Source organism: Eptatretus burgeri, chromosome 4 (assembly GCF_056783735.1).
Source record: "Eptatretus burgeri isolate ZD-2024b chromosome 4, Ebu_testis_v1, whole genome shotgun sequence".
Classification (NCBI taxonomy): domain Eukaryota; kingdom Metazoa; phylum Chordata; class Myxini; order Myxiniformes; family Myxinidae; genus Eptatretus; species Eptatretus burgeri.
In genome coordinates this window covers 123710342-123724636 of record NC_140964.1, presented here as the reverse complement: position 1 = coordinate 123724636, position 14295 = coordinate 123710342, and the positions used below count along the sequence as shown (strand labels likewise).

Here is a 14295-nt window from a genome sequence, read left to right as displayed (position 1 = left end):
TGTTTCTCAAGGTGGGGCGTGGCAATATTTCGGTGGGGCATGAGGATTCAGAATTAATGAATCAATATGTGATCGCTTTCATTGCTTTGAACTTTCAAATTTTCAAAAGTTTGAAGCTGCGACTGATGCCTCATAGCATAACTAAAAACTGCTTCACCGCGCCCTTGTTAGCCAATCCGCCGGTAAGGAATGCCCTTGATCAATTCAACACTGTTACGTCACTACGACTCGCTTTTTGTCCAGGGGAATTACTTATATGTAGTATATACTGTAGTGTCTCCAATCATGGTGGGGCGTACGATTTTTTTTGAAAATCAAAGTGGGGTCAGGTCAGGTCAGGTATGGGAGCATGTGCCAGAACAGCACGTCGCTGCGTCCACTTTCCGCCGGTACTCCAGGGGCCTCCGTCTGGCCATCCCCCAGGCAGATGCCAGGCCCATCCCCATCTCCTTGAGATGATGGTCAACCTGTTGCAACCATGAGGCACGTGGTCGACCCACTGGCCTCCTCCACTCATGAGACTCCCTCGCTGAGAGAATCTGGTGAGCAGGATCAGAGTCAGGAAAACGAGCCACATGTCCATACAGCCGCAACTGACGCTCACGGACTATGCAGGTAACAAATCTCATCCGAGTCTCTCTCAGCAACCGCTCGTTGGACACAAAATCCGACCAGCGATAGCCAAGGATTCTCCGAAGAGACCTGGTAGCAAAGGAATTAAGTCTCTGTCTCAGATCCTTGGTCAGAGTCCAAGTCTCGCACCCATAGAGCAAGACTGGAAGTACCAAGGACCTGAAGACTCGGACTTTCGTCCTCCCGCACAGGTACCGGCAGCGCCACACCCCATGATCCAGTGAATCCATGACTCCCCAGGCCCGACCCAGACGTCTATTGACCTCTGACTCGCAGCCAGCAGAGACATGAATATCACTGCCAAGGTAAGTGAATCTCTCCACGACCTCAACATCCTCACCACGAACAGACACAGACAGGACAGCAGCATCCAAGATGTCACCGAAAGCCTGGATCTTAGTTTTGACCCAAGAAACCCGTAATCCCAACGGCTCCGACTCCTCATTCAGCACCTCGAGGGCCCCCAAGAGGATGTCTAAAGTCTCCGCAAAGATGACTGCATCATCTGCAAAGTCAAGGTCTGAGATCTTGACATTCCCAAATGACGCACCGCAACTTGATCTCTCCGACATCCTCCCTAAAATCCAGTCCATACAAGTGCTGAAAAGTGTGGGGGCAAGTACACATCCCTGACGAACTCCAGTGACAACTGGAAATAAGTCAGAGATGGTACCACCACACTTCACAGCACTCTCAGTACCAGAGTAGAGTTCAGACATCAGATCGATCAGTTTTGGTGGCACCCTACGAAGACCAAGAATCCTCCAGAGGACATCCCGATTCACTGAATCGAACGCTTTACAGAGATCAACATAGGCTGCAAGCAGCCCCTGCCGAAACTCTCGTCTGCGTTCGGTGAGGACACGAAGTGCAAGGATACGGTCAATCGTTGACCTCTTTGGTGTAAAGCCTGACTGCTCTGGACGCTGGTGCTCAAGCAGATGGTGGCGAACCCTATCGAGAATTATCCGAGCAAAGACCTTGCCCGGCACTGAGAGCAGCGTCACCCCTCGGTAGTTGTTGCAGTCTTGACGATCACCCTTCCCTTTCCAGAGAGGGACAACAAGGCCCCTCTTCCAGTCAGTTGGGATGATGCCTGTGTTCCAGGCAGAGCACAAAACTGCATGCAACGACACGAGTGCAGCATTTCCACCAGCCTTGAGAAGTTCGGCATGGATGCCACAGATCCCTGGAGCTTTGCCCCGTTTCAACTGGTTCACCGCAGCCCGTGTTTCCACAAGCGTAGGTGGACCACAGTTGATTCGAGGGTCAGCAACAGGGATTGTAACACCGTTGACGTCCAACTCGACAGTTGGGGGATCGGCCTGGTACAACCGCTCAAAGTAACCGGCCCAGCGGGCCTTCACTTCAGACTCCTCTGTCAAGAGCCTACCACTCTCTGCTCGAACTGTAGTGCTCCGAGCGATGGGCTTGGATGAATGTAATGCGCGAATTCCCCTGTAAGCGGGACGAGAATCACCTGTCCACAGGTGATGCTCTACCCCCTCACAGATTCCTCGCACATAGGCCTCCTTGTCCACCCTCAGTGCACGTACAGTTTTACGCCTCAGCTCCCTGAACAGCTCAGCTCTGCCATTCAGCCTGGCCCTGCGACTCTGGTCAATGGTATCCAGTGTCCCTTGAGAGACAAAATTCTTCTTTGCCCTGCGGTGAGCTCCAAGGCATCCATCGGCAACATCAAGGACGGTGGTCTTGAAGGCGCTCCACAACTCTTCAGGACCCCCCAAAGCACCCAGACCCCCCAAGTGTCCACTCAGCCTGTTCGCAAACTCCTCAGCTACTCTCTCATCCCTGAGCTTGGCAACATCCAGCCTTGGCTGGGATGGTACCATTCTCCAGGATTTAAGGTGCAGCTTTAGAGTTGCTACAACAAGCCTGTGGTCAGTATTGAGGAACTGAGCACTCCGGTAGACCCTGCAGTTCTGGATCATCCTCCAACGACCGTCAATGAGGACATGGTCAATCTCCTTTGCCACACCGCCAGCGTTGGAATACCGAGTCCAGCGATGAGCTTGTGGGCGCTGAAACCATGAACCAGCCACCCTAAGTCCATGACTTCTTGCAAAGTCAAGGAACTTAGTGCTATTCTGGTTCATAGTTCCTGACCCATGGGGACCAACACACAACTCATAACCGTCCCTATCAGTTCCAGTCGATGCATTGAAATCCCCCAAGACTAGAAGTGTATCTCGTCTGGGGCACTGATCAACCACAGACTCGAGTGTGGCGTAGAATGCGTCCTTCACGGTGAGATCACTCGCCTCAGTCGGAGCATAAACAGAGACCAGGGAAATGACACCTAAGGAGTGACGAATCCTTAATCTCATAATACGCTCGTTGACCGGTGTTACCTCAATTATCATTGGGGTCAGCTTATTGGACACAGCTACAGCAACTCCTTGGGTATGGTAACCATCAGAGCGACCAGACCAATAGTAGGTGTAACCACCCACCATTATCTCGCCGCAATCCGGTCTCCGAACCTCAGAGAGAGCTGCAATCCCGATGTCCAAACGCTTGAGCTCAGATGATAACAGAGACAGGTGATCATCCTCTCTTAGGGATAGGACATTCCAGGCACCCACCCGAAGGGACCGCCTCAGGTTAACCCAAGGAGACCGCCGTCTGGTGGACGACACCTCAGCACCACTCCGACACACTCTCCCGCAATCTGACCCAGGGATGTTACCCCGTGGTTTCCCTCCTGTCAAAGATTGGGGGTCCCGAAGGCTTTGCCCCAATCCCGTCATCCGGTGAGCTGCCCTGCGAAGGGAAGCTGCACAGGAGGTACTCCCACGGAGTGGGTTTTCAGATTTTTTTTGCGTTTTTGCGTTTTGCGGAATGAAGGGTTTTACGGTGGCTGGAATGCAAATCCTGCCACCAACCTCCTAATAAGAAGTGACCCAACTGCAGGAGGACGTCCGCAGACACAGTTGGGCACTAGATATGGATGGCCGTTGGCTCACAAGGAGCTCCTCCGCCCTATAAAGTGGGGCGTGGGACAAAAAAGGTTGAGAAACACTGCTATAGGCCATTTGTCCACACACTGTGTTGTGGTGGAGTGGTGTTGAGTGGGTGCTTTTTGTGATTTATCTGTTACTCTCCAGATAATATAATTTTAATATATTTTTGAGTTTCTGACACATTTTGTTATTTGATCTACAGCAGATCCTTTACATCCATTACTGAGCTGTTCAAACCATGAAATGACGAACGTGTTTCTCTTTCCTTTAATATTTGTTTGTAAAATCAAATAATTGGCAATTGACACGATCATCATGATGTAGCACTGGTTGCTGGTTGCATTATATGTTCGCCAGATCACCACCACACAATGACATATTCATTTCATTTGAAATATGCCATGGGATATTTAATAAATATCCACCAGCAAATCCTAGCAGACAGGACAGCTGGCTTGATGTCCCCTTTGAAGGTGGTGCACTCTGATGCAAAACCCTTCCTGTAAAGCATCAGGATCATAGTTTGTCGTCTGGTCAGAAATCGAACTCAGGAAATGCAGCACAAAGGTAAGTGCAGTAAACCCTCCAATATCACGGGGGTTAGGTTCCTGGAAAATGCTTCCGTAGTTAAAACCTCAATCGAGGAAACCAAAGGCCAATGGGAAAAGGAGTGGTTCGGTTCCTGGGCTTTGAGGAAATATTGAGGAAGGTGGACGACAGCCAGAAATAAACACATCACGATTGAAACTCGAAGGGCACTTAGTGGAGCGCATACCTCCGCCACATAATGCCTGATCCACGAGAACATATCTGACCCAATACATTTTTGAAATATCATGCGATACAGTACTATATCGTTTTTGGCCTTTTCTCTCAATGGTGAAGAATCACTTAAAAGATTAAATAATCCTCATATCTGGATCTGGATCCGGATCCGGATTCGGATCTTCCCCAAAATTGAATCAGTTCTTACTTGTCACACACCCAAGGTGTCCACCACGTTTCGTCAAAATCCGCCAACAACTTTTTGAGATATCGTGCTATATATCTCGTTTTTGGCTCTGACTCTTGATGGTGAAGAATCCCTTAAAAATTGTAGTAGTCGGATCTGGATCCAGATCTTCACCAAAATCTAAACAGTTCGTCATTGTTGCACACCGAACATGTCCACAAAATTTCGTTCGAATCCACTCACAACCTTTTGAGATATATCTGTGTACAAACAAACAAACAAACAGACAGACAGAGAGGGGTGAAAACATAACCTCCTTCACCTTCAGTGGTGGAGGTAATAAACACGTATATATGCATACGAAGCATGTTGACATTGAAAAAACCACGTAAATACAATAAATATGGTGTAAATGAAACAACAACACAAAAAGTTTACCTTTTTAATTTATTACAAAACAGCGAAGTGGTTGAGGGTAAGAACGTTGCATGCTCCCACTGAACTCTGCCTGAAATAGAAAGCACAAGATTTAGCTCAGGATGATAATGATGTTCGAGGGAAATGTTGGAGCAGTGAGCGGGGAAGGGAGGCTGAGTGGGGGAAAGGTCAGCAAGGAAGGGGGAGCGAGGAAGGCAATTCAGTGAACGGAATAGCAATATTTGCTTTACGACGAAGTCGCCTGTGGTATTGCCGCAATGGAGAAGGGAAACACGATCCTTAACCAAGGTGGTTAGTTCAGGATCACGTTGCTCTTCTTTGAACCACAAACTTACCTTGAACCGCGGTCTTTCCTGCTTGGAGAGCAAGGTATGAGATGGCATCATCTTGCAGAATAATCCCGTCTCGTCAGTGTTGAAAACCTGCTCCGTCGTAAATCCCTTCGCCTCGATTTGTTTCACGAGCTGCGGTTGAGAATGTGTGTTTCGAGTCTGGGTGGCGGAAATAAAGGGTTTTGGAATGGCGGTTTGAGTACGGGTGTCAGAAAATGAAGATTTGGGAATGAGGTCCAGGTACGGAAATTGGAAAATTATGGTTTTGCAATGAGGTTTGAATACGGAGTCGGAAAATTGAGGTTTGGGAATGAGATTTGAAGGAAGATGAAGATTTAGGATTGAGGAAGAGTAACAATGGGGAAGTTTCAACCTGCAATCATTTACCCTGTAATAGTGGCCCACAGATGCCGCATTTTCACCTCGAGCCAACAGATCTGGCAACTCGGTCTTTTTGCCCAACGTCATAACCTTTCTCTGCCTTTTGGCACAACTAACTTTGTCCATCGCTCAACATTTGGGCTCATTAAAAATGGTGCACAAGGAACAACACAAGGCTCATAATGGGAGATAATCGATCACGCACGGACGAACAATAGGTTGCCCGCGATTGATCGAAACCCGCGATTTTAGAACCCATGATATTTCAGGGTTTCCTGAATGCAATCTCTGAAAGTTGGGGCAAAGCTCTTTTTTTTTTTTGTCTTCTTCTTTCAATTATAACCATTACACAAGTGTCAGATTGGAGTGTTTGCAAAGAGAGAGAGAGAGAATCATTTCTTCTCTCTCACGTTTTCCTAGCGACTGTGGAGTGATTATTTTTGATGTTGTTCCACACTTTCGTATTATAATGAGTCATTTTGGCTTCTTCTTTTGCATGCAGCACAGTATGTGGCTGCAGGTGGCATCATTTGCTGGGGTTGCAGTTGTTCCACTGATGCAGTGCCCCTTGTAAGTTAGAGGAGGATTTTTTTTTTAATTCGTTCAGGGTGCCAGTGATAGCTCACTTACTCTTCGCGAAGGACACCGTGAGATCTTTAATAGACGCCAACTAATACTGGCAGACGTCTTGCCAAGTTCAACATCCATTAAAGGGACAAACACTCACACCAGCTTGCAAAACACCAGGATGTTAGTTTAGAGCTGCGTCGAGATTCAAACCCAGTCTAGACATCTTAGAGGTGAGCGTGCATACCTCTCGGCTATCCTGCCAGCCCATCACTTGTCTGTTGCAGCATTGGCTAAGTTGTGTACAGTTTGCATTTGGTGATATTTAGTAATCAAACATATTTTAAGCACATTTTGCCAGTTTTTAACAAAGGCAAGTCTGTTGAAACCTACATCATTTGATGGACGAGCAAGTTGCCTGTGCCCACACGGTAGCTATGCAGGGAAGGGATGGATACGGCAAAAATGCAAATGGCGTCTTCTGTCATCGATCCGGCAAGCAGGGAGCAACAATTCACATTGATTACCACATCTGATGCAATTTAAATTCTCTAATCGCTGCGAGATGCTCTATTTGAAACTGTTTGTTCGGTACATGTAGCTTTCTGATGCCCAAGGTCCGTAATAATAAAATTGTATTGGTGTCAAAAGACAGTGATGAATTGCAAATTGATAGTGGGATTAGAAAGCCAATTATCTCATGATGCATTGGTGTTTTTTAATTAAAATGTGCGGCCACATAATACAGGCTTGTCTGTCTTTGTAAAAGAGCATATTATAAAATGATGTAAACAGGAGTGCAGTTCATGTTTTTCGATATTTGAGATTGTCAAAACTTTTACATTGTTTACTTTGTCACAGCAATATTAACGACATAAGAAAATATGTTAGCTGGAATGCTGTGTAAGGCTTTTTATGTAAAATTTTGTTGAAATTGTAAATTTTGTTTTTCTTCTTTATAAGATATTTTGTGCAGTGAATATTTTTTGGAAAAAGTACTTTTGACATTTTTTTAATCAAAATTGTACACAACATATGCCGGCCAATTGGCAACACAGCAAGTTCACACTTTTCTCACAACCTCTGGCATGACCTTGCAGGATGGGAAATATGATGTCGGTGGGGGAGACAAGTTTGATTCCTTGACTGATTTGGTGGAACATTCGAAGAAGAATCCCATGGTCGAGACCTCTGGGACTGTCGTTCACCTCAAACAGGTAAACGTATAACATTGTGAATAGTTATTAGATATGTCTACTTTGTTGCGGTGAGTGAAAATTGCACCAAATTTCACTAGCTTATCGATGAACCAGCAGTACAGTGTGGAACGAAAGTCTGAATCCAGCAACAATGCATTAAATTTGATCTGATAATAAAATTTATTGTTATAATATCAACCAAAAGCACTTTCTCGGGATTTCCATGGACTCTTGAGGATATAACAACACAATTACAGTCGTACTATAATAGGAAAAATCAAATCTGTCTTGATGTATAACACTGAACAACAAAATTTTTTTACTGGAGATGTGTAAAGTGATTTAGACTAATTTGGGTACGCTGATTTCAAAAATCATAACCGTTTTGCTGTATCACGTCAGGATTTTCAGTAACAGAAATATTCCCATTGCCTAGAAGTCAGGATTTCAATGAAATTTACAAAAATTCATTTATTCATTAATTGCATCATGAATGCTTCAAAATTATCGAAATTACAGAAAAACTCCACTAGAATGTAATTAAAAATGCTTTAGGCATTTGGCTTTGCGTTTGTGCTGCTCTGTGTCAGTTTCACGATGCAGGAACCAGCAGAAATCGCCCATCATGTTCGGGTTGTGCCGCCCTTGGTAACGCGTCTCCATGAGTGAAATCTCTTGGTGGAATCGCTCGCCGTGCTCGTCCGAGACTGCTCCCAAGTTGTCAGGGAAGAAGTTCAGGTGCTGGTGTAGGAAATGGATTTTCAGGGACATCCTGGAGCCAAGTTTCCTGAAGGACTCCAGCAGCTGCTGCACTATTTCTTCATAGTTGTCCGCGCGCTCGTTCCCCAAGAAGTTGTCCGTCACAGCTTTGAAGCTCCTCCACGCTGCCAGCTCTTTGGGGTTTAGAGTTGTCGGAAAAGTTTCGTCCTTCATAATCTGTCGGATTTGCGGTCCAACAAAGACACCAGCCTTGATCTTGGCCTCCGACAAGGTGTTGCCAAACTTTTCCTTGAGGAAAAACCCACGCCCATTCAGATCCATTGCCCGTACAAAACTTTTCATCAAGCCGAGCTTTATGTGGAGTGGTGGAAGGAAAACCTTGGCTGGGTCGACAAGGGCGACATGCTTCACGTTGTGTCGACCAGGTACATGCTCCTTTCGCTCTTCCCAATCTTTCTTCGTCCAGTGATTCTTGTCGTCTCTGCTATCCCAGAGACAAAGGAAGCACATGTATTTCGTGTAGCCTGACTGCAGCCCTAACAACAGCGCCACCACTTTCAAGTCTCCGCAGATGTGCCAGTTGAAGTCATTGTACTTGATGGAATCAAGCAGCTGCCGCATAGTCTCATAGGTCTCTGTCATGCCGAACGCGTGAGCCAGTGGGACTGATGGTTTCTCGTTGCCATTGTGGAGCAAAACAGCCTTCAAGCTGTTCTTCCCCGAGTCGATGAAGAGGCGCCAGTCTGCAGGATCGTGATCACACCCAAGTTCTTTCAACAGACCGTTGATGTCACTGCAGAATGTCATCGTGTCTTCCATCTCAAAGAACTCAGCCATGTCTCTGTGACGTGCTCTGAACAAGGATATCTTGGTGTTAGGTTCAAGTAGATTCCACTGCTGCAGCCTTGATCCAAGCAGCTCTGCCTTCGCCTTTGACAGCGAGAGATCTCTTACAAGATCATTTAAGTCTCCCTGGTTCAGAAGGTGTGATTCTTGAGTGTCGGGTTCAAAAGGTCCATCATCACCATCCTCTTCACCACTGCTTACAGCTATGTTCTGATCAGCTGGAGGTGTTGGAACGGGGTTCTCGTCATCATGAGGCACAGGTTTACGAGCAGAGACGCAGTCAGCGTACTTGATGTGACCTTTAGTCTTCTTGTTGAAGCCGGCGATGCTTGTGCAGCAGAAATAACAATCATCATGATGATTCTGCGGCTCACGCCATATCATGGGCACCGCAAATGGCATGCTCGCGCGCTTGCCCACCAACCACTGAGTCAAGGTTGTGTGACAGCTTGTGCAGCAGATGTGTGGTGTCCAGCTCTGTTCTTGGTCCCACACCTTACACCCGAAGTAGTGAAAGTAGGCGGCCTTCATTTTCACTGCTGTAGATATACTTCGCTGTTGATCTTTTTTGGTATACCGACCACAGACATAACAGAAGTTGTCAGGATGATTGGTACAGGAACGCCTACTCATCTTTATCTGAAAGAAAGAAATATAACACAAGTTAACAACAATTGTACGAAATAGACATGTTAAAGACATATGTAAATTTCATTGAAATCCTGACTTCTAGGCAATGGGAATATTTCTGTTCCTGAAAATCCTGACGTGATACAGCAAAACGGTTATGATTTTTGAAATCAGCGTCCCCAAATTAGTCTTAATCACTTTACACATCTCCAGTAAAAAAAATTTTTTGAAATTTGTTGTTCAGTGTAATCAGTGTGACTCCCCCTTTGCCTTGAGAACTGCCGCAACTCCATCTGCCATTGATTTCATGAGTTTATGGATTATGTTTGACTCAAAAAAAGTCATTTTTTGACCCCAATCCCTGGGGCTCTGTGCCGAGTCAAAGGGTCAAATCCCCAAAAATGTAATTACGGGCACATTTCTAAACATATTTTCATTTAACTTTGTTAATGCAATGAACATTGGGGGCCACATGAAATATGTGACGATTTTTGGGGGGGTTTGACCCCAAATGGATCATGACCCAGGGGTGGGGTCTTCGGTTCACAGGGGTCAAAGCAAGTTTGTTTATTTTCAACTCAAAATTGGATATTGTGTCATTCCTGGTCTATTCTATGAAGACAATGTTTCAGTCAATCATGGCAGTAACAAATGGAGGGACAAGAACAAATATCTTCAATGTCATGAAAAATTGCTCTTTGCCATCATGGTATGAGAAACATTGCCAGTGATTGAAGTGGACTCGGACTTTTGTACGGTATTGTACCTTCGCGACTTTGATGCAGGGTTTTCAGGATTGGCGGAGCACCAAGACCGTCATCGAGCCAAAAATGCACACTGATGTTTGGAGCGATATCAAAGGAGCTAAGGCACCTTAAAATAATAAATTAATATGCCACAGGCTCTGATTAATTATAGATGAGAGCTCTTCGCAACAACTGCTGTCATGAATATGAAATAGCTACAATGGCACGACTCGACTCGACCAAAAGTTTGACTTTGTTGCCTGTGAGAATTTGAATAGTGCAACGTGTACACTTGGAGATAATCTCCGAACATTCAAATATAGTGAAAAAGATGGATACAAAGGCTTTCTGGAAAAGTGCATACAAACTTTTTTTTAATCCACCAAACAGCTGGGTTATCCACGAGTACATCTAATGAATTGTGTGGTTTCTCCCTGTTGTGAACACAAAAAATGGGCAAAACCTTCCATCCATTCCCCTTCCCCTTCCCTCCCAATCTCCTTTCTTCCCAACATCTCTTTCCTTCCTTTTCTCCACTCTGATCGTGTTTCTTTCCTTTTGTGAATATATTTTCTCAACTTATGCAAGGTTTCCACATGTCTATGAAAAAAATTGTGGTTCCATTGTCTTGTTATTGTTTTATTGGTGGCGATCTAAATTGTTTGGAGAGGGTGGTTTGTCAGAAAACCCTGAGGTTCTTCACTTGATCGATATCGGAACCGACAGATGGGTGAACTCTAAATTTGAGCTCATTTTTAAGTCGAAGCAAAAGCAGTGACCTCGACACTCTAACGAGGTGAAGCAAAGCAACTAATGACTGGCTCTTCTTCTTATTCTTCTTCCAATTATATATTCTTGGAGAGACAACATTCACAAAAGAAACAACATTCACAAACTTCTCAGACGATTCGGCATCTAACGGCAACATTATAACGCATCACTTTTTTCACTTTGCTCCACTTTTGGCATAAACAACACACCTCAAACATTACAGAATAAATGGAATGAATTCATTTGAATAGTCATGTACGAAATGACTTTGTTGCACAATTAATTTGAATCGTTGGTGTACAAGCGTTAACATCGCACTGTCCTCATGCACCGTCGAATATACGCTCATAAATAATTTGTGATTGTGTTTGCACTTGTTCATAGTGTCCATCCTATCAGGTTTGTATTAATTCCACGTCATGTTGGTTCCGGGACACTTTTATTTTCATGAATGTACATGTATTCCATTGGCGTGATTGATGGGCACAGCCTCTTGGTACTCAATATCATGCCAAATGCTCACTTGCACAGTTGACAGAAAGAAAGAAAAAACCAAAATCAAGATTGAGATGCAAAGTGAGCTACAACGGCGCTCAGTGGAGCACATACCTCCACCAGGCTGAACAGTTTGTTTTGTATCCCACGAATCTGGATCAGGACCTGAACCAAAATTGAATTGGCCTTTTCTTGTCACTGAACCAGCTTATGGTTATCCACCTTGTTTTGTCATAACTCATTCACAATTTCTTGATATATCATGCTATACATATGCCTTGTGGTGGCTTAATGGTTCGGGTAGTGGGCTTGGCATCCTAGGGTCTTGAATTCAAATCCTGCTCAGCCATTGAATTAATACCAGGTGGGGTTAACTCAGCCTGTCATCCTTCTGAGATTAGCTTTGAGCACCAGCTTGCTGGGATGATTGAGACATTCGAGTTTCTTGCGTCAGAGTGGCGACTCGTTCAGGATTGTGCCCAATATCCCTGGAGACTGTTTCGGCAGCTCCAACGCTCTGTGCAGAGTATGGTCCCCATGGATTTGGACTTTGGATGCTATACATATTTTGTGGCTTCATCTGTCAATGGTGAAGAATCACTTGAAAAATTTAACAATTCCAGTATCCGGATTCAGATCTTCACCAAAATGGAATCATTAGCTCGCCTGTTCGAAGAACAGAGAGCTATAGCGATACCCCCGGCGTGAGCGTGAGCGTGAGCGTGAGCGTGAAAATGTTAAAGTTTTTGGTGAAAGTTATTTCCTTTCTAATGTTTTTATCTACCACACCATTTTTTACTGATTACAATATACAAATACATATATTGCTTTAAAATCATTTGGATCAGACTTCACTGCAATGCTTTATAAAAAATATTATTAGACTCGTCTTTTAAAAACGATGAATGTAAAACAGGCGAGCATTGGGTGGCTTTGACACCAACTCTCTGGTTTTGTTCTTGTCACACACCCAACCTGTCCACCAAATTTTGGTCGAATCCGTCCACAAATGTTGGAGATATCCTTCTCACAGACAAACAGACAGACAGAAGAATGAAAACATCACCTCTATCCACCTTCAGTGGCGGAAGTAAATATTTTGTATCCAAATTTATATGAAGAATGAGAAACCGCTACTCAAGTAGCTCACTCATTGCTCAGTAATAAATAAATTGACAGTCAGCATTGAATATTTTTTTTTTAAAGAAACACACTGGGTATGTTCGTCCTTAAGTGTTCTTGCCAAGCTTTTGTACGTTTTCATGAAATCTGAAATTTTATGCCGACAGATAGCAAGCAGGCAGGTTGTTTTGTCCAAGTCTCTCTGATTTCTATTCTCTTAGCTTCTTGCTTATTGTGCGTATCAATGGGTAGTGAGTCGCTTATTAATCTCTTTAAATCTACCTGTCGATTGATTTCAAGTGGATCTCTACCTTGTTTGTGGCTCGTTTGATGTTGGCTGAGCGTTAAACGTTTATTTACTACGGTCTTGAAATTTGTGCTTGTATTGTTGGTTGAAGTGTGGATATGTTTGATACGGTTTGGGTTCGTTTTTGTTAATTTTTTTTAAACAGGAATGTTGCCATTTGTGTGAGTTTACAAATAACCTGTGTTGAGGCCAAGCCTTATGAACCCGTAGACACTAGTCATTGTAGATCATGTTTCGTTGAGTTTGTGTGGTTGTTGTTGGTGGTTTATGTTGGCTTATGGCTGTGTATTTACATTGTTAGTTTGTTGGGAGTTGTGGAGGTGTTATTTGGGAAGTTTGGGGCAGAGTCCAGGAGGCAATAACTCTCCAGTGAAGCGTATATATATATATATATATATATATATATATATATATATATATATATATATATATATATATATATATATATATATATATATATATATATATATATATATATATATATATATATATATATGAAAAGCGAGTCAACTGAGATAAGATGGCTGCCAGGTAAGCAAAGCAAAATGTACAGTTGGAGAGCATAAAGGGGCTTTGGTAAATATGACATGCAGTGTGATTGATATTTGATGCTGACTGCATTGCAGGTGGAAGAGGTCGAGTGAATTTGCCACCATTAGATGTAAAGATTTAGCTCAATTGAGAAGTTAAATTATTGAATGAATGGAAAGGGTTTGGCAAGACAGGAGGGAAGGGAATGTAAACAGTTTGTAGATAGGAGTTACGCATGAGGAGGGAGTTGACTGAGCAGGTAGGAGGTGTTGCGGAGGGGATTGAAAGCAGGTGGTGCTGTGGAAGGGAGGATCAGGCAAACATCACTGTGGGTGGAGAGGAGGAAGGTCGTAGGTGGGCAATGCTGTCAAGGACATGAGGGTTTCAGGTAGACAGCACTGTGGATTGGAGGGTTGCAGGCAACATTAGAGAGGAGGTTGGCAGGCAAGTGGGGCTACAGAGAAAATGAAGGGATAAGACAGGTAAAATATAGGAGAGGAGATTTTAGAATGGGGGGGGTGGCAGAAAAATAAGACCTCTTGACTCTTGGGTTAGTGTCTGGGTGTTTACAATCCATTTTTATCTCACCTGGAACATCGTTCAGGTGAGGTTTTTGCATCATGTGGTGTCCATCAGTCAAT

General features: G+C 44.2%; 1 protein-coding gene across 7 annotated transcripts in view; it reads left to right on the top strand.

The window, feature by feature from the left end:
* The window catches only part of LOC147029029 (tyrosine-protein phosphatase non-receptor type 11-like), a 136345-nt gene that overhangs the window by 60338 nt on the left and 61712 nt on the right, over nucleotides 1-14295 (top strand). For all 7 annotated transcript variants that reach the window (XM_085876155.1, XM_085876148.1, XM_085876149.1 and 4 more), the window contains exon 5: nucleotides 7388-7504. In XM_085876155.1, the coding sequence (XP_085732281.1) occupies nucleotides 7388-7504 (117 nt within the window). The remainder of the gene's footprint in view (nucleotides 1-7387; nucleotides 7505-14295) is intronic.